This window comes from Nuphar pumila, chromosome 5 (genome assembly GCF_984573655.1).
Source record: "Nuphar pumila chromosome 5, dmNupPumi1.hap1.1, whole genome shotgun sequence".
Classification (NCBI taxonomy): Eukaryota; Viridiplantae; Streptophyta; class Magnoliopsida; order Nymphaeales; family Nymphaeaceae; genus Nuphar; species Nuphar pumila.
Genome location: NC_143253.1, coordinates 20,730,795 through 20,758,276, shown reverse-complemented (window position 1 = coordinate 20,758,276; position 27,482 = coordinate 20,730,795). Strand labels below are relative to the sequence as shown.

At 37.7% G+C, this 27,482-nt stretch overlaps 1 protein-coding gene across 1 annotated transcript; it reads right to left on the bottom strand.

Annotated features, from left to right (window-relative positions):
- Positions 1 to 3,045: 3,045 nt before the first annotated feature.
- Positions 3,046 to 27,482, bottom strand: LOC149837051 (proteasome subunit beta type-6-like). Its single transcript, XM_090005788.1, has 8 exons — positions 27,212 to 27,482; positions 26,403 to 26,479; positions 23,046 to 23,101; positions 22,768 to 22,840; positions 17,342 to 17,453; positions 4,740 to 4,813; positions 3,709 to 3,783; positions 3,046 to 3,354 (listed from the first exon to the last, which is right to left on the bottom strand). Exons 1-8 carry the CDS (start codon positions 27,312 to 27,314, stop codon positions 3,223 to 3,225), a joined length of 702 nt encoding a protein of 233 aa, XP_089861914.1. The 5' UTR covers positions 27,315 to 27,482; the 3' UTR covers positions 3,046 to 3,222.

Sequence of the window (27,482 nt, the reverse complement as noted above, 5' to 3'; positions counted from 1 at the left end):
AGTGTTAGTTTTGCACGTTAATTTGTTTAAATTTTTTTTATATTTAGACATAATTTTGTTTGTTCTTTTGTTACCACACTGGAATTACAATGTAGCATTTAGCAAGACTTGCAGAAAGAATTCAAGTGGCTCACAACGAAGATAGGAAAAGAGAAAACTTGTCGAAAATCCTTTACCTTACCCAGTATTTCTTTGTGAGTTATAAAAGCGATGTTTATATTATTTTACTATTGATTAATAAAAAACTAATAAGTAAACCATGTTTGTTCACAGCAAGGTATGTTTTTACACAACTTTGCATACTTATAAATAAATTTTCATATACACAACGATGTTACACTAGATTTATGTTGCAGCTCTTAATTCCTTTCAACTGGAGTAACAAGCATTGAGTTCTTTGGGAAATGGACATAAAAGAAAAGGATTTCAGGTTGTACAATTTTACGTTGAACACATATTTAGCAGATAAAAACCTCAAACAAATAGTATGATAACATAACTTAATAATGTACTCATTTTTTGTGTATATTTGTTATCTTCTTTTTTATATAAGCTTGTTATCTCATTTTTATGCATGTGTTGCAGGTTCATTTTTTTAGTGCAATTTGGGTTCAACTGTTATATAGATTGAACAGTGCAGAGGATGGAAGGTATTCATCAACAAGAGAACGAGTAATTACTTTGTATTTGTTTGTTAATTCATTTTATATATGTATATTTCACTTGGTATTTCTTTGTTTTACAGGTATGACTGTAGTATATTTGTCATTAAGTATATGAAGTACTTAGGTAGAAACTGAAGATTGAACTTCACACAAGTACGTGTTTATATGTCAGTTGTTCACTAGTTTGAGATATTCGTTGTAGTTAGTTGTTTGCTAATAAATATTTATTTTCAGCAAGATGACACAGATATAAGGAATCGTATGATCAAGTTCTACAAGTACATTAAGGAAAAGGCTTTCAAAAGTACGAAAGATAATGAAAAGGTAAAGATATCGGATAGAGAGGTGTCGAAAGAGTTTGTCTGGCTAGTTGAGTTGTGGACAATTATGCACATTTGCAATAGATCAAGTTAAACTTACATTTGTATTTGGATGAAAGTTAAACTTTGTAATTGACTGGATCAAGTTAAACTTTGATTATAACTTTGTAATGAAGCCCAATGTAATTTTGCGATTGTTAAACTTTAAGTTATATGATTTCTTAGAAATTAACCGTATTTAGTTCTATGTTAATCATATTTACTATCTAATTTTTGCAATTATTAATGGAGAAACAGTTTTGCGAAATTGTCTGATTTTTTGTCGACTAGTAAGATTTTCGCAAATATACTTCACAAGATTTTGAAACATATATGCGCAAACAAGTATGATATACACAAATGAGTTGAAAACGGTTGTCGAAAATAGTAGTTGGAAGAGAAGCAGGTTGTGGACCACTGGTTAGAAAGAAAAGACAAAAAAAACTCTAGATTATGCAAAAATAAGTAGGTTGGGAACTACAACAGATTTTTATATGATTTAAGAAATTGCAAAAAAGAAAAAATATCGCATATTTGTCCTAGTTTCACAAATATTAAGTACGATATTTGTGATATCTAAAATTTGCAAATAACTTCATATGAAAAAACATAAGCTATTTGCAAAATTAGTGGTAAGTATTTCGCGCATCAATTTATGTGATTTCAGGATATATGCGAACGTATGTCATTTGCGAGAGATGTTTCGCAAATATTTTTAGGCAAAAATATTTATTATATGCAAAAGAGTATGATATTTATGATTTTGGTGATTTCAGTTTCACCAAGATTTTATCGCAAAAATGCCTAAATTCACAATTGCAAAAAATAAAATGTCCTAACGATGTTGGATATTTGTAATTTTGAATATTGAGAGAATATAAAAAATTGTAGGGTTTTTAGGGAATCGCAATAAATTACCCATACAATACGATCATTTTCCATTTAAACTGAACCTAACCTACCCTGTTAAAATTTGACATTCACCCAACTCATTTATATCAAATCCTAGATATAACCAAGTCTAATAACTCATGGGCTTGAACCATGTTTATCTAAAATAAACCCAAACACCGTTAAAAGATTGAATTTTGGCTCAATTTACAAAATCAGTCCAAAGCTAGCATAAGACCCAATCACCGAGGACCGGGCACTCAAAGTGCGCACCTCTCTCTCTCTCTCTCTCTCTCTCTCTCTCTCTCTCTCTATATATATATATATATATATATATATATATATATATATATATATATATATATATAGAGAGAGAGAGAGAGAGAGAGAGAGAGAGAGAGAGAGAGCTATGCAACCCTTAAGTGTGCAGCTAGCTACCTACGCAATTCTAAAACACGCTATTTGCACATTTTTAGTGACAGTCAAAACCCGGCTTAAAGGGGTAAAATGCACAAATAGTGCATTTTTGCCCTTTTCACATTTTTTAGTTGTCCATTATGCCCTGTGATGGACGGCCACACGCATTCAGAGTCGATAGATGCACCAAAAAGGTTGTCCAGCTCTCTCTCTCTCTCTCTCTCTCTCTCTATCTCTCTCTCTCTCTCTCTCTCTCTCTCTATATATATATATATATATATATAGAGAGAGAGAGAGAGAGAGAGCTGTGCAACCCTTAGGTGGCAACTACTAGCAAACTCATACTGGCTGTCTTTCACGGTCTTGATAAAAAAAATGCTAAAAACATCATTTTTTATTTTCTTTTAGGCTTTAATGGTTGTTTTTCACCGCCACTAAAGGTCCTATTTTTCACTGGGACATTTAGCGACAGTCAAAAACAGCCTTTAAAGATGCTAAAATATGCAAATAAAACACGTTTTAGCATTTTTTTTAACCTTTTTTGTGCTGGCCATCCATCAAGGCCACGATAGACGGCCAGAATGAGTCCGCTGGTAGTTGAGCACCTAAGGGTTGTGCAGCTATCACTTTCTATATATATATATATATATATATATATATATATATGCAACCGTTCCACATTGCTGATCATTGCATTGTGAAGAATTTGTCCAGTCACATGTAACACTCAGTGCTTGATAATTTTTCATATGTTTTCAAGAAGAAAAATAAAGCGTTCATCAAGGTCTTATAACAATGTAGGATGCTGCGCCCTAAGCCAGAAAAATAGACTAAAAAAAACAGAATGATTTTTTTTAAGCATGAAAAGCCGTGGAAGCACAGCCAGTAACTCAAGAGGTCATGGGCTCAGGGCCAGAAGGTTGAAGCAAATCCAGCAGAGAATTGGTCGGTTCAAGCTCTTCGTGCCACAGGGGAAGGGTGTCTCCTGGATAAAATTTCCTTTCGACGCCCTCTGAGTTTATCTAACACAAGAAAAACAAAGAAAAAGTTGTGATAGCTAGAAATGCACAAACCGATATAAAATAATGCCGTCTGAAGTGAATTGTCATAAATTATGTGACCCTCACATTAAATAACAGGAAGCGACCAGATTTGGCCATTCTAAATTATCAAACAGACGCAGGTCATTTAAAATCCACGGGTACAACTGAGTGTTTCCCCAAGTAATTAGAAGGAATTGGCAGCAGTAGCTTTTGTAGTTTGGAAGTTTGGTGTAGGAAACAAAACTAACAATTGCGGTAATTGAGGAATGGTGCTCGGAATTCCAGCCTTGCACAATGTATTAATACCAGAAATGATGGGGAGAGAAAACTCACAATGACTGTGCGCACAACTCCCCCACTAGCTCCATCTCGAGCAATGGCAAGAGATACGGCCTTCACCACTAAACTCTGCAATTCAGTAAATAATGTCAAAAAGTATGATGGTAGGCAATTTTGAACAACAGATGCCTAGTAATAGTAAATTATAATGATGATCAAATCAGACGTTAAACAAAACTGGTTGGTTATTCTTAAAAAGAAATGGCTCGCACTTTAATTTCACAAGTAGCACAGGTTTGTTCCAGGCTGTTAAAGCAATACTTCTGATTCTAGTCAACGAAATATTTGTGGATCGCTATAGGATTAAACAGAGCAATTGACACATGACAAGACTTTTGTGTCATTCATGTCGAAAGTTCATAGACACACGGGCAATAAGAGCACAACCTAAGGGAAAAAAACAAATGCTCAGGAGTATTTGCACAACATAAGGCCATTTCTTTTAATTGGGTCAATACCACCTTGTCCACTAGTTTAAACCAATCAATTGCACAAGAAAGGTGGGCTAGAGGGAGAGGGGAGAGGAAAGGAAAGGATAATCCACTCTGATACCGCATTATTCAAGATCTTTCATTTTGGACTCCACACAGTGGATCATTCTTGTCCAAAATAAAGGGCAAAGTGCCCTTCTGCAAACTAAATTTCTCAATTTTTACCGGCCAGATCGACAACTTTTACACTATGGACAAAATTTTCAAGCATAACAAGATAACCAGATCAAAAGTATTGCACCTCCCAACAAATTCAATAAGAAACGAATGCAGCCTATGATATCTTCAAACAAGTCTTTGGATACTCAGTCTTTCGTCATAGGAAACCTCTGAAAAAATTTAATAGTAGTTGAATGTAGCAGGAAACTTATATTACAACCACCAGTCTTTATCTCAAGTTCCGTACAATATTTAAGTAGTAACTTTAATACAAATCAATATGCAAGTTCCACAGAATGAATGTAGTCCAAAGTTTTTAAAACACCCAGCAGAAGGCACAATCAAATAACTCGATAGCATTAAGATTATGCATACCTCAGCTTCATCCCTAGTCATCCCTTCCTTCCAGGCCTGGTCAAAGAAGCCATACAGGTAACTTGAGCCAGATCCTGCAAGACCAATTGATGTTCACCATAAACAAAGTACAAAATGTTATGTCTCATCAGTAGATGTCTTCAAGGAAGAGCCACTGAATTTATTTCAACCAGTAACTACATGGCATGTAAAATTATGCATTGATATAATTAATACAACAAACAACAACAACAACTACGCCTTCATCCCAAAACAATTGGGGTCAGCGATATGAACCAAAAAAAGAAATTCATTTTGGGTCTTCCACATGAATCCTTTTCCTCCAATCATTTCTATCCAATGCCATGTCCTCGGTGAGGTTCAAAGCATTCATATCCTTTCCTATCATCTCCATCCAAGTCTTCCTAGGCCTACCCCGACCTCTTTTAACTAATATATTTTCCCATTTCTCCAACCTTCTAACTGGAGCATCATTAGGCCTTCGCCGAATATGTCCAAACCACCGTAAACGATTCTCTCGCATCTTATTTTCAATGGGTGCAACATCTACCTTCTTACGTATCTCCTCGTTCCGAATCTTATCTTTTATTGTATTTCCACACATCCATCTAAGCATCCGCATCTCAGCTACACTCATTTTTTGAATATGATGTCTCTTGGCAGCCCAACATTCCGTACCATATAGTAAAGCGGGTCTAATAGTCGTCCTATAAAACTTTCCCTTCAACCGCAATGGCATTCTACGATCGCACAGCACTCTAGTTGCACTTTTCCATTTCATCCACCCAACCTTTATCCTATGATTTACATCTCCATCAATTTCTCCATACTTTTGAATGATGGATCCCAAATATTTGAAATAAGCATTGATATAATTAATATTCCTACTTTATCAGATTAACCAATATAAAAAACTAAGCAAACATGCAAGGAGGAAATGTCATCATCACCATCAAGTCTTATCCCAACTACATGAGGTCGCCTTAACAAGTCCTACTTCTCCACTCCCTATCTAGAGCCGTATTTTGCGTACCTTCCAGTCCTTCATATCACCTCTCACAGCCTCCCTTCGAAATCTTCAATGAACTTCCTCTTTTTCTAATTCCTATCACTTGCATCATGCCAACCTTTCTTATAGGTTTTGTGATGGGTCTTCGTACAACATCCAAACCATCTTCAATGACATTCTCTAATTTTTTTCTTTTATTGGAAATACTTCCAAACATTTTCTGATATTGTTATTTTTAATTTATCCTTTTCTGTAACACCGTCCATCCATCTCTTTTTTTTATGAGAAGAAAGAAAATATTGTTAAGCAAAAAAACAAGCTGATGAGTACTCACCAAACAAAAGCAGGTATCATATGAGCCTAATCTAGTTTCGGCAATCAAAGAAAATTCCACATTCCCGCATTTATATTTTTACTATATACATCCATCCATTTAGATTTCGCACTATATACACCAGATTGATCTTTATGAGAACAACCAAAGGACTACAGAGAAGCCTTGGAATAATTAATCATGATCCAGCCAAATTGTCTGCCAGGCTGAAAACAGACACCACTTCCAGATCTTACACCGTTTATGAGCTTTACTGTTCGATGAAGGTCCCATAATAAGGTCGTGTATGCAAGACTCTAGGGCCCTAGACCTATGTCAGAGGATATGAGGATACGGCCATTTTTATGAAGTTTCTAACCTGAATTGTATATAAGAGGATACGGAACAAGACTCAAAATGGAGTATATGTTAAGTTGTACATGTATGTATATATATATATATATGTATTCTCATACATATATATTTGTTTCTCATTTTTACATATATACATATATGTGTGTATATATTTTATAATGGTGTAATAGGTAATAACCATTAGGGGTATTTTTGTCTTTTCACTGTATTGTAAATAGGCTGTGCCCGTTGAGGGCACAATAGTGTTTTGTATTTTACTTTTTATTTTTTTGTAACTTAGTAATTAAGTTTAGGGTTGAGGGCATTGAAGTAAAAGGCCCATAGAGTCGTTGGGACCTCCCCAACGGCTCTATTTCTAGCCGTTGAGGATGTCCCAATGGCTTTATCTTGCTTATGTTGTGTAAAATAGGGGTATTCCCCCTCTTGTAAATAAAGTTAATATTTTTTATGTGATTGTGTTTAAGTTTTTGACTCTTTGAAGTCTTTTGTATGCACTTTGTGCTTGTCTAGTGTCTTAGTGTCTTTGTACTGTCCCTTGGTGGACTTATAATTGTGCTTGTGCATTTCCTATTTGAATTTCCGCATATTTCATTACATTGTCCATGTGACACAGCGCTAGGCAGACTGTCAGTGGAAGTAAGGGCCAAGAAAGTCGCCAAATTCAGTGGGAAAAAAGAACAGCACCAAAATACATGCGAAACGGACTTCTTGGCACAACCACATAAAGTATACATATTGGCAAGCTGAAGCCCACATCTCTTTAGATGGTCCAAGTTGTTGATGTGCCCAGAGAGGAGAATCCAAGCAAAGATCCTGGCCGTAGGTGAAGGATCCCAACTTCAAAACCTTTGTTTCACAAGGAGGCTATACCCGGCTAGAACCCAGCCATGTAAAAGGAAGCAACCGAGTATACACGATCTATAGTTGAATCCAGGAAATCGCATCACCATCATCCCTTTTCAACCTCTCATCAGCAATGCAGACATGAGCTCCACCCATCAAATCCTGTATCTTTGATCCTCTATGGAGAAGGAGAATCCACTCTCCTTCAGGTGACATACATTGAGCAACTGAGCAGTCTTGAGCTCTAGCAATGCAATAGAGGGATTGCCCCTAGTGCACATAAGGGCACCTCATCCAACTACGTATCATGCGAAAAATCAGATAGAATGGCCATCCCTCATTGAATCTAGACATGCTTCCTAAAATCCTCCAAAACAGAGACTAAGCATTTCCAAATGGCTGAGGCCTTCCTCCGACTATTATTCTGCTCACATCTCCAAATGTCACCTCACTTGAGAAGCCATATTTAGCCTTCAGCAGCCTCTTCCACATACCATCATGAGTGCTAAGCCTCAACCACGACTATGCATGGAGGGTCTTATTCATCAAAACTTCTAATGCCCAAACCACCTATTTCCATGGGTAGTTACCTTATTCCTGGAGACCAAATGTCCACACTTTTCCATGCTTCGAGTCCTTACACACCCAAATATATGTTGCCACAATGATTACAGGACTTGTTACCACCCCCTGCACTCTCCCCACTCTGATACCATGTTGAAGTCCATGCTGATCATTGCTGGAAGTCAGCCAAAGAAGCAAATTGGACACCCTTGCGAGATGACAAAACCTCCTAATGAGAGGCACAATGTCCTGAGCTTCAAGAGATCCATGAACAAAGCAGCTCATGAAGATCTCGAACCATCCTTCAACTAACCAAGCACTGCTGTTGCCATTTATGCTCAAGAGGACTTGGACAACTTTGACCAAGTAAAAAATTGTCCAAGTTTTAAAAAAAATTTAAAACCTAAAGAAACTGATAATTATATTCCTGTAAATGAATTCTATAAAATATACATGCACACACACTACATACATACATATATATATACGTATATTTATAAATATATATATATATATATATATATATATATATATATTATTTATTTATATTTATATAGTCATATTTATATTTAGTTAGTTAGTTAGTTATAAGGTGTACGTTTATGTACTCCCGCACCCAAGTTTTCTGAGATTGCCATCTTGAACCCTTTGCACCTGCACCAGCACCCACACCTATAACATATTTGACACCACTTCATCCAGCCAGCACAAATCCTTCTAGTGATATCTTCCTCCAATCTACCATTTAGTTGTATCATATATCCTAAATAAAAAAAACTTTTGACATTGTTGCATTGTAAGATCGTGTATTTTTTATGACATTATCTTCACTGACTTCCTCACTAAACTTGCACTATATATGTTCTGTTTTTATTTCTACTAATGTCATTGCAATGGAGAAAATCAATGTTGTACATACTGTATTGTATTGTATCGTACAATACGGTATGATACATATTGTTACTATTTAGAATATCGATATGATACATTGTATTGTATGTATCGTACGATACATGCCCATATTGTATTGTATCATATTGTATCGTACGATGCGAGGCCAGCACTCTTAAAAATGATCAAATCGTATTTTTTCTGTTTTGGGTTTTAAAGACTTCTTAGGGGATCGACTCCGTTTGTGTAGAAGCCATTAGACAAGTATCCACGTACCCTAGGACTCGTGAGAGCGATTTGGGGTCCGATCCGTGCACAAGTGAGAGGGATTTTGCAGTTTGCTAAAGTAGTGCATTTCCACGATTTAGATCCGCATAAATTAGATATTTATATCAAAGTAGAAATCAAGAGCCACACTCCAACAAAGATAGCATCAGATGATCCAGCATGGCAATGAAGCACTCAAATAATGAGTGAAAATTGAGTGAAACTATTGTCATAATAATATTTTTGTTTATCTAATATGAAAGTATGTCTTGTGGCATATTCTTAATTGCAAGGTATTTAACATTTTGCAATATTCTTACGAGATATGCATGCAATATTATCTATGATTCTATATTAGCTGATGTTTGATGATGTCTTATGCATCTCATAGAGACATAAATGCTTCATATGTGATTTTATGGTTGTATTTTGTGCAATTCATCATTGTTTCGTGTGATGATTTTTTTAAAATTTTTGCTAATTTTTTCTGATTTTTTTATTTTTTGGGGTTTTTGAAAAAAAATTATTAAAAATTTATAATATTTTATGGTACGATACAGTCTTAATTTGGGCCCGACCGATATGGGTAACGATACAATACTTACAGCCTTGGGGAAAATGACTAAGGAAGCTAAATTTTTAAAAGATTATATCTATCTATTTTATCAATAAGATCATTCCATCACGCAAAGAAATTAGTTTGTTCCCATTGTGTTCCACGACCCCATCATATGTGATTTTATGGTTGTATTTGTGCAATTCATCATTGTTTCGTGTGATGATTTTTTTAAAATTTTTGCTAATTTTTTCTGATTTTTTTATTTTTTGGGGTTTTTGAAAAAAAATTATTAAAAATTTATAATATTTTATGGTACGATACAGTCTTAATTTGGGCCCGACCGATATGGGTAACGATACAATACTTACAGCCTTGGGGAAAATGACTAAGGAAGCTAAATTTTTAAAAGATTATATCTATCTATTTTATCAATAAGATCATTCCATCACGCAAAGAAATTAGTTTGTTCCCATTGTGTTCCACGACCCCATCAAATGAATCATTACCAAAAGGAATTTAGTTCAGGTGGAGGATACTTGTCTAGAAGATTTCACAACTCAATCATGTACGATGGAATCATGAAAGATTTGCTCTTTTCTCTGCCCCTACCATACTCCACCTTAGTAGTTTCCATTGCTTGTCCGGGGTTGAACCTTGAGGTTTGATGGCAGACTTGAAAAGCCTGTGGAAGCTGGAATAGGCTTCTCATAACTGGAATTTCTCTTGCACTTGAACCAGAGTTACCAGTTGAGGAAGCGGGAGCGAGAAGCGAGGCACTTTCAAAAATGTAGGAAGCGGGGAAGCGTGGGACCACTTAGAAGAAAATTATAAACCGTCTCGGAAGCGACCTAGGAAGTGAACCGGAAGCGAGGGGGAAGCGAAAAAAAATGAAAAAAAATGGGGAAGCGAGAGGGAAGCGGGCTTCCCATAAAAGGGAAGCGCGCTTCCCAAAAAAGGGGACGCTTCCCCCACGCATTTCGGAAGCGTGACGTTTCGCACTTCCGAAGCGCATATCGGGGAAGCGCGCTTCCCCATACACCAAGGCGCTTCCGGTAACTCTGACTTGACCCATAATTGATGATGGAACTGGAGTCAAAAAAATTTTACACGCTTTTATTGCTTTGGTGCTTCCACTGCTTCAAATATTCACTCAAAACTTCACAGCCAAAGATTGAAACAAACATATTTCTAGTTGTTCACAGCCTAAGTAATCTCTAAAGCCGCCCTTTTAAAAAAATTCTCTAAAGCTGGCAACACGAACTCTCATTGTTCTCCCTATGCGGATCCTAGTTGTTTTGTAAGTGACGATTCTTTGATGCTCTTGCTAGTGTTTTTCGGGCACTTCAAAGAATCATATATAATACAAACAATTTATCCCCAGAGCACATATGCTAAATAAATACAACAAAATCTCACCAAACTAGAACAACTAAAATTCTTGAAGTCATCATCAAGGCCTCCATGTCCAATAAGCCTCACTTTCATCTAAAACCAGAACCAAACATGAACTTCTATCTTTTGTATACGATCTTTACCAATATCAATCAGTTTTTGTTCTAGACAATTAGCTTAAAGGCAGTATCCATGACTGCCTACTAGAACAAACCAAAAAGAATAGGACAAAAGAGTAACTCTTATCTGCACAACTAGAAGTTGGTAACATGCCAAGCCCATCACAGGTTGTGCCTACCACACATTGATCTCCAGCCCAATCTTTCCTTGCCTAGGACTGGATTAATTGTGGACACACTAGGCGTTGATAACTGAAAGTTTTGAGATCTGGCTGGTATAGCATCTACAGGACACACACACACACAGAGAGAGAGAGAGAGAGAGCAATGGCTGGGGCGGCAATAATATGCTCGACCTCCAAGCCCTAATCAATATATAAATAAACAGTTATACAACTATCCTTGTAATATCAGTGATATTACAAGGATGCCATTAATGAGAAATATACAGCATGTGTTATATTAACATACCATGCGTATGGATCTGGATCCAGATCCATACGCAAGCTATATATTTTAACACCCTCCCTCAAGTTGTACGTGATTTTGGATCATGTACAACTTGCTCTTCAATAGCCAAAATTGACGTCCTGTTAACCCCTTGGTAAACAAGTCTGCCACTTGATCTTCTGTTCGAACATGATGTAGTTCTATCTCCTTCATCTCGACTTTCTGCCGTATGAAATGTTGATCAATCTCAATGTGCTTCGTTCTGCTATGCTGGATAGGATTACATGCAATGTTTATTGCGCTTTGATTGTCACATAGAAGAAAGGATTGAATAATTGTCTCCCCAAGATCACTCAATAAGTGTCTAATCCATGTGGCTTCTGCCGTGCCTGCAGCCATCGATCTGTATTCAGCCTCTGTACTCGATCGTGCCACTGCCTTTTGTTTTCTGCTGCTCCAGGATACTAAATTGTGTCCAATATAAACACAATATCCAGAGACAGATCGTCTCTCATCTGGATCCCCTGCCCAATCTGCGTCTGTATAAGTGATGAGTTCATGTCCTCTATGTAGATTATCGTTCTTGCGATAAACAAGTCTATCTCCTATAGTTCCTTTTAAATAGCGTAGAATGCGCTTCACAGCTTCCATATGACCCTCCGTTGGAGCATGCATAAACTGGGATACCTGATTGACAGCATAAACTATATCAGGTCTGGTAAAGGTCAAGTACTGTAACATTCCCACGAGACTTCTATACATTGTAGGGTTGACACAAAAATGACCATCTTCAGAGCTCAGCCTTTGATGTAATACACTAGGAGTACTGACTGGTTTGCAATTCGTCATGCCGGCTCTTTCCAGAAGGTCAAAAGTGTACTTGTGTTGCATGAGTGTCAACGTGTCTTGTTGTCTGTCAACTTCCACACCAAGAAAGTACCTCAACTCCCCTAAATCTTTCATCTTGAAAGTTTTCATTACAAACTGCTTCATGTCTTGCACATGATTATCTGAACTCCCAGTGATCACAATGTCATCAACATATATAAGAAGAAGTATAACAATGTCTGCCTTTTGGTAAATAAAAAGTGAGTGATCCAGAGAGCATCTTCTAAAACCATAACTCTGAATTTGCATAGAGAAACTTTCAAACCAGGAACGAGACGCCTGTTTCAACCCATACAGAGATTTCCTTAGTTTGCACACCCAGGCAGTAGGATCCTTCTCGGCATAACCAGGAGGTTGCTCCATATACACTTCTTCCTTTAAAACTCCATGCAAAAATGCATTTTTAACATCCATCTGGCTAAGGCTCCAACCTCGATCGACTGCTAGGGATATGATGACACGAATAGTACCCATTTTGACTACCGGACTAAAAGTTTCATCGTAGTCTTCACCATATTGTTGTGTGAATCCTCGAGCAACAAGTCGAGCCTTATATCTGTCAATACTTCCTTCAGGCTTATACTTTGTTTTATAAACCCATTTGGAGCCAACTACATTCTTTGCTTCTGGCCGAGGGACTATTTCCCAAGTCTGGCATTCATGAAGAGCTTCCATTTCTTCATTCATAGCTTCAGTCCAATGACGGGATTGAAGAGCTTGATTAAAACAAGTGGGTTCATCCTGTTTTGTGAGCTGAGACATAAACAACTGGAAATCAAGGGAGAAGGTCTCATAACTCACCCATCGTTGAATAGGATGCTTAATGCGTGACGGCCTTTGAGCCGAATCATTGGCGATGCTTTCCACATTCCTCGGCTCTGTATTTTTGTCCCGTCTAGTATATATCTGTCCAGAGAAGCGTTCTACTGGGGTTGGCTGAGCTGGAGACTCAATTGGAGATAATTCAACATGCATCTGTGAGTCATTCAATTCCCTACTCAAGCTGAAGGGAGGACAATTTGTCTGACATGTTTCTCCGGTATTAGCAAAAAGATTTGCGCTCATCCATGGATCATATACTTTTAATTCTCGAGATGGCAACGCTGCAGAGTCATTAACCTGAAAATTTCGTTCGTCAAAAACAACATTTCTGGAGGTCCTAATACGTTTTGTAGTAGGGTCATAGCATCGATAACCTTTGTATTCATCTGCATACCCAACAAATCTGCACTTGACAGCCTTGTCCTGAAACTTATTCCGCAGAGATGAATCAACATGTACATAACATACACAACCAAAAACACGCAGCTCATCGTAAGAGGGATGTTGCCCGAATAAAGTATAATAGGGAGATTTCCGATCCAAAAGTGCCATAGGAAGACGATTTATGATATGAACAGATGTGTGAAAAACTTCTGTCCAGAGACTAATGGGCACATTGCTATCATGTAGCATGCTCATCGCGCTCTCGACAATATGCCTATGTTTCCTCTCTGCAACCCCATTTTGTTGAGGAGTATGAGGGCAAGAAACCTATCGACTTATTCCTTTATCCCGAAGAAAGGCAATAAACTCGTTCGATGAATACTCTCCTCCACCATCACATTGTAAATGCACAATATCACAAGCAAACTTTGTTTTGACCATCGAATGGAATTTCCGAAATATTTGAAAAACTTCATGCTTGTGTTTTAAGAAATATATCCAAGTATAACGGGAATAGGAATCAATAAAGATAACATAGTAACGACTGCCAGAAAGAGAGGGAATAGGTGCGGGTCCCCAAACATCAGAACAAATAATCTCAAATGGCTTTGAAGCTCTTTTATTTATAATATGAAAAGGAAGAACATGACTTTTGCAGAGTTCGCATGAAGAACATTTATTATTATCATCAAAAAATGAACATAAACTAGACTCTGGAAGGAGACCATCAGATACAAGATTTTCAACGAAACCTCGACTACAATGTCCCAAACGACTATGCCAAATATCTGGCTTATTACAATGAGATGAATTAAAAACTTTCAATGAAGGAAAAAACAAAGACTCTGAAGGCGAAGACACTGAAGAATGCTTGGACGAGTGCAACTGGAGGACTGGGACTGAAGACGAAGACACTGAAGGAATCTCCTTGAAGACGTACATGTTTCCTTGTCGCTCCCCCTTAGCGAACGTCTCCTTCGTTCGTAGATCCTTAACATAAACAGAAGAGGGAGTAAATTCGACGGAAGAATTCATATCGTCAACAAGTTTAGCTACAGAAACAATGTTCTTTTTAATATTAGGAGCAAGAAGGACATTGGACAAGTGAAGTGAGGACTTTGACATAGGGATATGTGCATTGCCAGTATGACTAATGGAGTGATAAGTTCCATCTCCCGTAACTATACTACCTTTTTCAAAGTAAGGGAATAAGTGAGATAACTTACCCGCATTACCCGTAACATGCATGGCGGCACCTGAATCAACATACCATTCGCCTTGTTCATTTTGCTTGATCGACATCTGTGACAATGCTGATAACAAAAGTTGTTGCACATCTGTGGATGGCACTTTTGTGTCCAGAGCAGTAGCTGATTTATTCTCAATTTTGTTTATTTTTCCTCTATTCTGTGGATTGAACCAACAATCATCTTTCACATGTCCTCTTTTGTTACATAAGAAACAAGTGGGCACTCTCCTCTGATTCCCTGTATTAAAAACCCCTGAAATATTAGGTGTAGGCAAGATACCACGTCCTCCCTGCCCGAAACGTCCGCGGCCTCTGCCTCCTTGATGACCTCCATTCCCTCGTCCAAAACCTACAGAAGTGTCCATGGCCAAAACTGAATGAGGACGAGCTGATTCATTTCCTTCTGCCCTTTGCTTCATAATCATCTCATGCTGAAGAAGTTTCGCTTGGAGGTCGTCAAAAGTAGGCAAGTGAGGGAGGCATGATAAAGCTGTGGTAAACATGTCAAAATCAGGACCCAATCCATTGAGAAGTTGTTGAACTTTATCTTTATCTGCAATAGCACTTCCAACAACAGCCAATTGATCAGTGATACTCTTCAAGCGGCCTATGTATTCCATGACTGTCATGGAGCCTTTCTTCAAACTTTGAAATTCATGTTTTAAGTACATAACTCGGGCTTCTGATATCTGAGAGTATGTCTGAGACAGCTTACTCCACAGATCTGCCGCAGTGCAATCATCTGAAAGAGTAACCAACACTTCTTGAGAGAGTGTTGACGTAATGTAAGCAACCAAAGACTGATCCCGCTTCCTCCAAGCTGTATGCTCTGGATTCTTAATGGAAATGGTAATTGTGTCACCCTTCTCATCATTGGTTTCCTGCAAAATAAGCCGTGGTGGTATAGGAACTAAACCATCTAAATGTTCATCGAGATCCTGACTCCGTATAAAAGGAAGGATTTGCCTTTTCCAGGTCAAAAAATTAGAATGAGTAAGTTTTTCTGTAACGAGCTGACTCAAGAAATTGGCAGAGGGACCGGATGACGAAGATGAAGAATAATCCATATCAGTGGAATAATGAATAAGCAAAACACGATGAATGAAAAGAAATAAACAGATTTGAGATCACTTAATCAATCAGTAAAAACTATAATAGGGCATATACCTGTATGACCAAAAGTGCTGCACAAAGAACACTAAAACAGCAAAGAGGAAAGGAAACAGCAGTTTGTGATGTTTAGGCAAGAGAAAAAAAAATTGGAACCAGCACAAACGATAGTGTAACAGAAAAGAAGGAACTTGGGATGAACAAAGTCGATGAACACGCTGTTCACGCTGAAAGGAAAATAAAAGTACCAACTTTCAGAAGGGGAAATCAAGGGATGAACACGTTGTACCAACTTTCAGAAGGGGAAATCAAGGGATGAACACGCTGTTCACGCTGAACACGCTGTTCTCGATCTGATGAACACGCTGTTCACGCTGAACACGCTGTTCTCGATTATCTGCTATTTTCAGAAGGGGAAATCAAGGGATGAACACGCTGTTCACGCTGAACACGCTGTTCTCGATCTGATGAACACGCTGTTCACGCTGAACACGCTGTTCTCGATTATCTGATTGCTGCTGTTCACGATCAGGAAATGGGTGCTGATTGCTGCTGTTCACGATCGAGAGATGGGTGCTGTTCACGATCTGCTATTTCAGAATTTCTTCACCCACGTTGTTCACGATCTGTTATTCCAGATCTTCTTCACGCACGCTGTTCACGACCTGCTATTCCAGATCTTCTTCACGCTGTGCTCTGATACCATGAAAGTTTTGAGATCTGGCTGGTATAGCATCTACAGGACACAGAGAGAGAGAGAGCAATGGCTAGGGCGGCAATAATATGCTCGACCTCCAAGCCCTAATCAATATATAAATAAACAGTTATACAACTATCCTTGTAATATCAGTGATATTACAAGGATGCCATTAATGAGAAATATACAGCATGTGTTATATTAACATACCATGCGTATGGATCTGGATCCAGATCCATACGCAAGCTATATATTTTAACAATAACAGGCCAGGCCAGCCAGAGGTTAGGTGAGTCCCCACTCAATGTACCACGTATGAAGCATCAATCAATATTTCCTTGCCTAAGGCTGGATCAGTCATGAATAGGGCCTTGATCCAGCCTGCTGGATACAAATATCTTTAAGGTGATCATCATAGTGACATGCTTTTATTACCGTTTCAGGTTAGAGAATGATGAATTTATTAGCAAAGTGTAGCTTTGTTATTTGGTTGCTCTCACCACCCCTTTCCAGTAAACCTGATTTATTTGTTTGGCCGCAGAAAAAGAAACAAGCCTATAACTACATGCATCTGTTCAACAGAAAAAAGCCTGATGAAAAGACATGAAGCAATATATGCATAAAGGGCTAGAAAGGGCATCATCTACGATGCTATGATGCCAATGCATACCTCCAATAGCAAAAGGTTGTTGTATGATAGTCCCTCCCAAGGGCACAGAATATATTTGTCCCCCTTCATGTTTATCCCACCCACCAACAATCAAGCCAGTTTGCAGCATGTTCTACCAAATGACAAAATTAGAGGTACAAATTGGAGTCAAAAGACAAAAGATGTGAATAGTGCAAGTAACAAAAGCATAGAAGGCTATATCACAATTACAAAATGAATATTCCTCACTCGCTGTCTGAGAAGTCAGTAAAGCACTCCTTATCCAGGCTCACTCGGTAAGCAGACATATCTATAACTATATCCAAAACTCAGTTTGAGCTTCAATATTCTAGTGAACTTGCTAGCCTGACCAGTTTCATATTTAGAAAGAGATATTACTAAGAACACAACAGCACTTCATAAACAGGTCAAACAAGGATCCACCCAAATACCAACAACGAGGGTAGAACCTATGGATGACGAATAACTAGCTCGGAACAGATATTGTTTTCAAATACCAGGCCATGATCTTATCTATAAAGTGAAAAGCAGTAGAAGATCAAATAGATCATATATCTAGCATACATATTTTTTCCCGAGGCTTGTTAGACTCTTCAAATAATCCTGAGTCATTGGAAAAGAATTGGCTGTTTAGGGGTTCAAATTTGATAGAAAGATCCTAGGATGGAACCAGGACCAAATACATTCTAGTGCTACAAGTTTTCAACATTAGGTCTAAGCTATGTCACATGGGTGCGGGTGCAGGTGCGGCGCAATTTCAAAAATTTTGGACACGGGGACTCGGCTATATATATATATATATATATATATATATATATATATATATATATATATATATATATATATATATAACGATAATTCTAGTAAACAATTAAAATTAAGGTAAACACATCTATGGGCCATGGTTAAAGGAAAAAAGCTTTAAACTATGACCTTGTGAAATGGTCCATAATCTGTACTGGTCCAATTTTTGAAATGGCCCCTTTACTATAGCATTCACATCTGTTCAGTTTTGACATTCAATTATTCAAATGTTTAAACTTTATACGTTAATAGTTGCACAGACTCAGTCTGTGCAATGCAGTCTGTGATTGTGCACAGTCACACAGACTGTGTGCAGTGACTGTGCAGTTGCAGTTGCACAGTCTGGGACTGTGCAACTGCATTGCACAGTCTGGTTATATATTAAAAAAAAAGATATATATAAAATGAATTTTTTTTGTTTTTTGTCTTAAAAATGGACATTTTTGGCCTCGGTCAAAGTTGACCGAGTCCAAAATGTGGACGGACTCGGCCTCGACTCGTTGACCGAGTCCGGGTCCACACCGGTGTCGGGGCGTGTCGACTCGGGTGCGGCACCTCCCTAGCCGAGTCCGTGTGACATAGGGTCTAAGTGATCTAACATGAAAGTTGGCCTGAATCCCAGTTTTATTTACTCAGGTGGGTTAGATGTACCCATTCAACTTAGATGTACCCATTCAACAACTACAACTGATAAGTTGAAGGAAAAAACAAAAAACAAAATATAATTAGACAATAGGATATATATATATATATTATTTACTGTAATATTCGTGTAATAGGTCATGCCCTCTAGGGGCATTTTTGTCATTTTACAGTGTGTAATAGGCCCTGCCCTTCAGGGGTAGTTTTGTATTTTTTATTTTTATGTCTTTTTTATTTTTTTATTTTTATAGCCATTGGACTAGCCATATTGCCTCTCCTTTGTTGTATATGAATGGGATCTCTCCCATATTGAAGATGTGCTTCTCTTAAGCATTTTCTAAGTGAATAAAATATTATTTTTATTTTTTAGTACTCTTGTAGACTATTGTGAGCTATTGCAAAGTGTGCTCTTGTGGCTTGTATTTGCCCATTAGAGGCTTGTGTATTGCCTTTGTGACTTTGTGCTTGTGCCCTACATTGTTTGCGCTTAGGAGCATTGTGATTGTTCTTGCATTTGGGCTTTCATTACATGGTATCAAAGCCTATAGGCTCTCGACTCTCGGACCTGTGGTTCAATGATCGGAAGAAGATCATGGTTGGTGGTGGTCAAGTTCTCATCAACATCATCCTTCCTCCCACCTTCATTCTAGTGGTGATCGTGGGTCGTAGTGATTGAGTGTTTGTTGGTGTCTCTCCTTCCACATTCTTCGTTTTACTTTCTTTTTCTTTCTCTTTCTCTTTCTCTTTCTCTTCATTATGGCCGAGCAAGATGCAAAAATTAAACTCTCGTTCAAATTAAATAGATCAAACTATTTGATGTGGGCGACATCTATGGAGAACCACCTCAAAGGAAAGAAACGGTGTGGTTATGTGTGGCATGATTTTCGAGCCACAACTCAAGCTCATGAAGGAGGGAGATCAAGAAAAGGCTCTTGTTGGAGAAGAAATAGAAAAATCTATTCAAGATTATTAAGCCAAGACGGAGGATTGGGAAAGCGAACACGCCAAGATTTTGGCGTGATTTATGAACAATGTAGAGAGTTAAAGACGCCAATCTTGCAAAACTCAAGAAGGCTAATGAAGTGTGGAACTTCATAAAGGGCACACGTACACTCAAAAATACCTTGCTAGACAATATTTTTTGCAATAAAAAGTTAGATCTACAAAGCAAGGAGATATGAGTGTGAGCGACTAGTATAGTGTTTTGTCCCCATTATGGGATGAATTTGCTTTACTTGAACCTCAATGGAAAGGAGTTGTCATTAAGCTAAGACAAAGACAAGTTGAAAATGAACACTTTTTCAATTTCTGCATGGGCTTCGCCCGGAATTTAAACAAGTTTGAGGCTCATTGCTTCATAGAACATTTCATCCTCCTTTAAATGAAGCTCTTGCGAAAATATGCCAAGAAAACACTCACCTTGGCATGACTAAGGATAGAGATGAGGTAGATGTTGTGTCAAAACCGAAAAACAATATGAAGACCTAAAAGCCTCTTCACTTTGGGAGGAAAACAATAGAGGAACGAGAAAAATTATGACACTTTTGTAGTGAGTCGGGACATCAAACCCAATTGTAATAAGCTCAAACAGAAAGTGGCCTCCATTGGAGAGAAATCAACTAAAGTGAGTGATGATTCAAAGAAAAGAAATGATTTCGAGGATTTATCCATCGCTCAATTGGCGGAAGCTCTCCAACATTTTTTGAAGGCTAACACCTCTACCCCATCCACATCCGATGCCACGGTTTCGAATTTGACTCCTTGTAATGTCTTCTTGGATACTTGACTGGGGATATTATTTTTACAAGACAATTAATGCATCTTTATTATTTGATCAGTGCACCAACCCTCATGCCTCTTTTGTTTCAACCGCCGATGGGACTTCTTTGAAAATCAAAATAATTGAAAATTTGGAAAAAGTTTTGAACAATTCTAAATAATTCTCCGTTCACAAAATTAGAGTTATTCTAAAATTAAATTTAAATTTGCTTTTAGTTTCACAAATTTCCAACCATAGATGTAAAGGCTTCTTCTCATCTAAAAGTTACTCTGTGCAGGATCTCCTGTCAGTTCGGCAAGAACATAGGAGAGGATATCTCTACTACATGGACTTTTTGACTATCCCTTCTAAATCATTTTATAATTATGTTCAAGACAAAGATATTGTTACTTGGCACAAAAGACTTGGACATCCAAGTACTTCAAAATTATATCTTTTTCCTTTCTTGAAAAAAATTTGTAACGAAAGAAAGTTTATTAGCAATGATTGCATTCTTGGAAAAATGCACAAACTTCCTTTTCCCAATAGTACCATTGTTTCTAAGACGTCATTTAAGTTGGAACACTCAGATGTGTGGGGACCCACGCCGATGATTAGGGGTGTCAACAAGTCGAGTTTACCCAAACGCGACCAGAACAAAACCACATAGGGTCCGAGTATGGTGATAAAAAAGAAAACTTGATTAAGACTCGGGTTCAAACCCGAAAGTCTGATTAATACATGGACCTAGGTATAGTTTGTGAAATTTTATACCAAACCCGAACCCAACCCGAGTTTCGATTAAGACCCACAAATTTTCAATGTAAAAATATGATTTTACCTGGTATGGTCAGGCTCCAGTTCATGTAGGCGAACGAAACACATAGAGATGGATTGTTGAAAGAGTTTCTCAGGGGCACTACTAAACTTCCTTATATGACATCTGAATACCAAATTGTGGACTTCAGCAAGGCTTTGCCAGCGCCTCATTTTCCTCCTTAGCAAACTTCCAGTTATTTCACAGTCAGTTCGAGGGAGGTCTCTCTCTCTCTCTCTCTCTCTCTCTCTCTCTCTCTCTCTCTCTCTCTCTCTCTCTCTCTCTCTCTCTCTCTCTCTCTCTCTCTCTCTATATATATATATATATATATATATATATATATATATATATATATATAAAGTTATATGGTTTATATGTATATTTTTAATACTAATATATATACATGATGTGTATATGTATTAATATACATATATATGTAGTTTTATTTAGTGTAATATTCAAGTAATAGGTTATTATAATATTCATATAATAGGTCATGCCCTCTAGCCCAAAATGATTTTCTTTTTGGTTCATATCGCCGACCCCAATTGTTTGGGATGAAGGCGTTGTTGTTGTTCTTGTTGTTGTAGGTCATGCCCTCTAGATTTTTTCTTTTTACAATGTGTAATAGGCCCTACCCATTAGGGGCAGATCTGTATTTTTATATTTTTTTGTCTTTTTTATTTTTTAGGTCATTGGATAGGGGTGCACAACGAGCCGAGCTAGCTTGAACTCGAACTCATTCAAGTAGATAAAAAGTTTAGCTTAAGCACAGGCACAAGCTCAATACACATAAATGAGTCGAGCTTGATCAGGAAAGCAAGCTCGATTGAGCTCAATTAGCCTGATTAAGCTCGGTTTGTGTAGTTATATAATGCACCGAATATGGTATATGAATAATTTATGTTTGCAAAGTAAACATATCAGAAGGCTTTGCTTAAACTGGGGTAAGGTGTTAACCCTTTTCCAGGAAGGTGGGTAGTTTGAAACCTACCGTCTTCACTACACTTTAATTTTTTTTAAATAAAAAATGTGTGTACCCCTAATGTTGGACTAACCCTATTGCCTCTCCTTTGTTGTACATAAATGGGATCTCTCCCATATTGAAGATACATTTCTCTTAAGCATTTTCTAAGTGAATAAATTTTTTTTAGTGTTGGCTTGTAGACTTTTGTGAGCTATTGTGAAGTGTTCCCTTGTGGCCTGGTATTTGCCCACTAGAGGCTTGTGTATTGCCTTTGTGGCTTTGTACTTGTGCCCTACGTTGTGTGCTCTTAAGAGCATTGTGATTGTTCTTATATTTGGGCTTTCTTTACAACACACACACACAATGGTATATAATTCAGATATTGATCAAAAGAAAAGATTGGAAAACTTGTGTTAAAGCTATCAAAGATAACTTACTTTGTTTTGGTAAGACAAAAGCCGTATCAGATTAGCAGCAACTTTCACAGTAGCAGGCTGTCCAAGTTGTATTCTGTAATCAGAATCATTATGGTCATTTATTTCCAAGTCAAACAATATATGAAAAGATGAAGTAGGTAGCCAACCATAACTATCCAAAACCCATACATATAGCAATTGATTACTGCATATAAACACTTTAACATGGTGTTCAATCCTTAAGTTAAAAACATCAAGAGAAGCATAACAAGAGACAGACACAACAGCAATCTTCTTACGTGTGTTGATCAAGAAAATATCGAACATAATCAGAAACAATCTGTGAATCAGCAGCCTGCAAGGAAAGAACAGGAGAATAGAAAAATAAATAAACGATAAAATAATTCAAGTTGTAAATATCAATACAATGCAGATTAATGGGAAAAGAAAGCTTTCAATCAGATTGCATATCCAACAGTGTGCACATCTGTGTGGCCACCCATGTGTGTATGTATGTATGTATTTATTTAATTAGAGAGAGGTGGTTGAGCAAAAGATTATCCATTTTGGTGAACTTTAGATTCACCCATCTAACTTGGTTTAAAGTTGACAATGATGGTTAACTTCGTTTACAGTTTTAGGCTCTGTTTGGGAGCCGGTCTTGGAGAGGAGAGGTGGAGATGAAAATGGGAGATGAGGCTGGAGTTGTCAACAACATCCTTGTCAGGATGTAGTTGAAAATGGCCCATCTCCACTCACAACACCATTCTCATCTCTCAAAACAGTGTTTCCAAACACCTATGGGGGTAGGTGATATTAATTACACCCTCACTAAATCCCATATCTGGCTCCCAAACAGAGCCCTAAATTAATCTATATAAGAATCCTTCATTCAATTGAATGGGCATGAACCTTGTTTAGGATTATAATTTCCATTTTGATACCGTCCCGATTATCACTGGAAAACCAGCTATAGCATGCATCTGTGATCAACTTAAAACTGAATATCCAGGAGCCAGGTGACTAACGATCCACATAAAAACCTAGTTACACTACATTAGTTACCTCTTAGCATACACAAGAGTAACTGCTCACTCTTTCATATGCTTGTGCATGTAATAAAGGGTGGCAACATTGGCAAGCTTGTTGCAACCATACTAGCCCAAGCACTCAAGTTCATTTTATTTGGCCCAATAAAAAACGGCATGTGTTCTTATGCCATCCACTCTATGCCAAGTCAAGATTCTCTGCAGACAAACAGATGGTCAACGCTACTATGAACCGAGAAAATATCTATGAACCGAATTAGAAGTCTTAAGTAGAACCACACCAACGTGACAATAATTCTTCATTCAAATAACAGTTTCCTGCCCTTCATGAGGATCATAATGATTTTGTATTGTGTTTCTAAGGCCTGCCATGGCATAAAGAGATTCCTGGATGGCTCATGGGAGAGATCCTTCCAGACGATCTCTAATGTAGGATAGTATGATCGTGATGATCTTCCAACTGGTCTGTTCAATAAAAATTTCCTCTTCCACCAGAAATTATTTGTCCTTGACTGCATTTATTAGCATTATGCATGCCCTTCAGAATAATTCTGAAGCCCATATGGCAAAGCAATGATTCTATGACAAAACAAATTGCACAATGTGCATGCTTTCATTAGGGGTGCACAATGGAACGGCTAAGGTTTAAGATCCGCGCATTTAAGTTCAGCCAAGCTCACGCAACGAAGTAACTGAGCCGAGACCAGGCACCATGCCCAGGCTTGACCATTTAAACAACATGGGCTTGATCGAGCAAGTGAGATCGATTAAGCTTGTTGAGCTTGACTAAGCAGGGCATACATGTATAAAGGGGACTTAGTTTGCATACATGTCAAAAAAAGATAAGTCCAGCCTTAATGTGTAGGCATTTACCTCCCATGCAAGAGGTGGCAGGTCTGAATCCCACCCCTTCAAAGCAATATGTCTTAGTTTCTTTCTTCTTTTTACTTTAGTAACTATCATAGGAACTGAGTTTGAACAAAGCCATTCAAGCTTGGCTCAAGCTCTAGTCGAGCTTGGGTCTTCCACATTTTAAACGAGCCGAGCTCATCAGGCTCAAGCATGGCTTAAACTCAGCCATGTGCAACTTTCATTAAAATCTATAATGGTTGTTTCTTGTGGACAACTAAATTAAACTAAAAACAACAAAGCTTACATAAACTCATTTAGGCCAGGCAAATATCCAATGACTCAACCTTCCCTCAGAAGAATCTCAAAGGTTGAGTAATAGACAAACTACATAACAGGCTAACAGACACCCAATATAGAAATCTAGCAAATGAAATTAAAAACAACTGCCTAGCATCAAAAACAGCCTCATAATTGCATCCACTTGAATGCCTTGAGATTGATGAATCACAATACGTAACTACTCTCTTTTGTTCTTCTATTCTTTCTAACTTTTGAAAAGATAAACTTTATTAAAAGGAAAGAAGATTAGTGAAAGTACCCTAGATACAAAAGAGACAAATTAAAAAGTAACAAAAAAGTTTACTTCTCTTTTAAAAAAGAAACAAAAAAATGCTTCCACAACTACAAATGATAACATGCTCTACATATGAGCCAGTGGAAGTGTTACACACTAACAAAATATTCCCACCAATATGATGCAAAGTGTGAGCTTGGCCAATTGATCACTCCACTTAACTAGATAGGCACATTAACAAAAAGCTTATCCCAGGAATAACATCATAGTTGCTTGTGAGATGCTTCTTCAATCGAATTGTCTAGAGATAATAAAAAATCACAGACCAATGAATGGACTTTTTTCTATGTTGTCGGCTTTTCTCTTTTTATGAAACTCAAATTCAGTTGTCTTACTTCATGCTTGTTATAAGCTCAGAATGCTGCTTTATCTGTCATCTTATAACGACCATTGGAAATGAAGTCTCACTGATGAATGGTGCTATGTCTACTCTCCTGCTACGGTTGATTGAATTTGAACAAGCTTCTCTATTTTTCGCTCGGCAGGGATATGTTGTACTACTGCCAACACCACCATTGCTAGCTTACAGTTAGTTTGTTAGTACTAGTAGAAGTAATAAAATTATTTAAAAGATGATCATGATAATTTCGTTATTGACCGATTTTTGGAGGAACTCTTGTGCTAGTACCATCACAAGCTTTTTCTGTTTCTTTCTAGCTTTGAGCTGAACCTGGTTTATTAAAAGTAGCTACACATTTGAAAAATCCATATTTTACTCCCATTATGGACCCCTATAATTGACTTTTTCAAGAAAGAAGCAAAATTTGTCATTACATAGATGGGCAATTTGTCGAGAATTTTAGAACCAACATTCAAACTGTCTCAAAACAGTAAGGAGATCGACCTTGGCTTCAGCCAAATATAAACTTCAAATCTAGTTTCCGATTTACAGACCCACAACATTATTTGTTGAAAAAATAACCAGCCAAAGTTTTCAAAGTACTCAACCAAGTATTCTGATCAGTATGCATATGCACGTAAGTTTTTTTTATGGTTAAGAGAAAAAGTAACAGAACTACTTGATCTGATCACCAATTCATAACAGTAGAACAATGAGATCTGAGCTACTCATGCCTAAACAGTGGATATACAAAAGCACCCAAAAAATATATAAAAATTACCGATCCGGAGCGGCACACATAGACGTTATCAGTCAACTGCGTGATCTTGTCAGACGCCCTGTTTGCAATATACATCCCTAGAGCCATGAACATAGTTACATCACTCAGAAACTCAAATAGACAATGAATGTTTTGTTTAGCATAGCAATTTACACATATAAATTAATAATCGGGAAAAAATACCAGCTAAAAAACGAGCTGTAAACATACGCAGTAACAAGTCAATTTTATCAACAGCACAATGAGATTAAGGGCATGTTTGGCGGAGTCTCGTGAGATTTGAACTCTAACGCAAATGAGAGTATGAATCACATCGGCATTGGCTAAACAAACATCATAAAATGAGCGGTGAGAAATGGACTCTCATTTGCCTTCACAAATGAGGGTATCTTTCTCATTTAAATGAGAATCAGAATCACAAGGAACCTCAAGTGATTCTGATTCCTATAACTCCAAATCAAATTTGATCTGGAATCATATGCGTCCCAGAAAATCAAACCTACCCTAAGTTCCAGAAAAAATCCAGGTATCAGAAGTAATCCGAGTAACAGCAAGAACCAATCAGATTTTTGTTTGATCAGATTGTTCATGCATCTCAAACGAGTGAAGACGAGTCTGAATATATACACTCTATAGAACTCAATAAAAATGACTAATACTCGACGAATCGGGTTCCGACAGAAGATGCGGAGCTGCGGGAACTCGATCGAAGGAGAAGCCCTAGAAATCAAGAAACTACGACAAAAAAAAATATGGAAAAGAAATGGAAGCATAAAAATCGAAAATTAATGCACAGAGAGAAGCGGTACCAGTGCTGGTTCGCGAGTCTGCGCCAAGAACGACGCCTCCGTCGTAGGTGACTCCGATGATCGTCGTGCCCATCGAGTGAGGAGCGTTCAGATTCACGTCCATCCCTCCTCCTTCTGACTCCGGAAGTGGCAGGGAAAAAAAACTAAATCTATCTGTACGGACGAGCGAGAGAGGGAAAGGGGATGGAGAAACCCAAGCCCAAGCGGTTGGGAAAGAAGAAGAAGAAGGGAGGAGGGGGAGAGACTGCAACTGCGAATCGAAGGTCTTCTC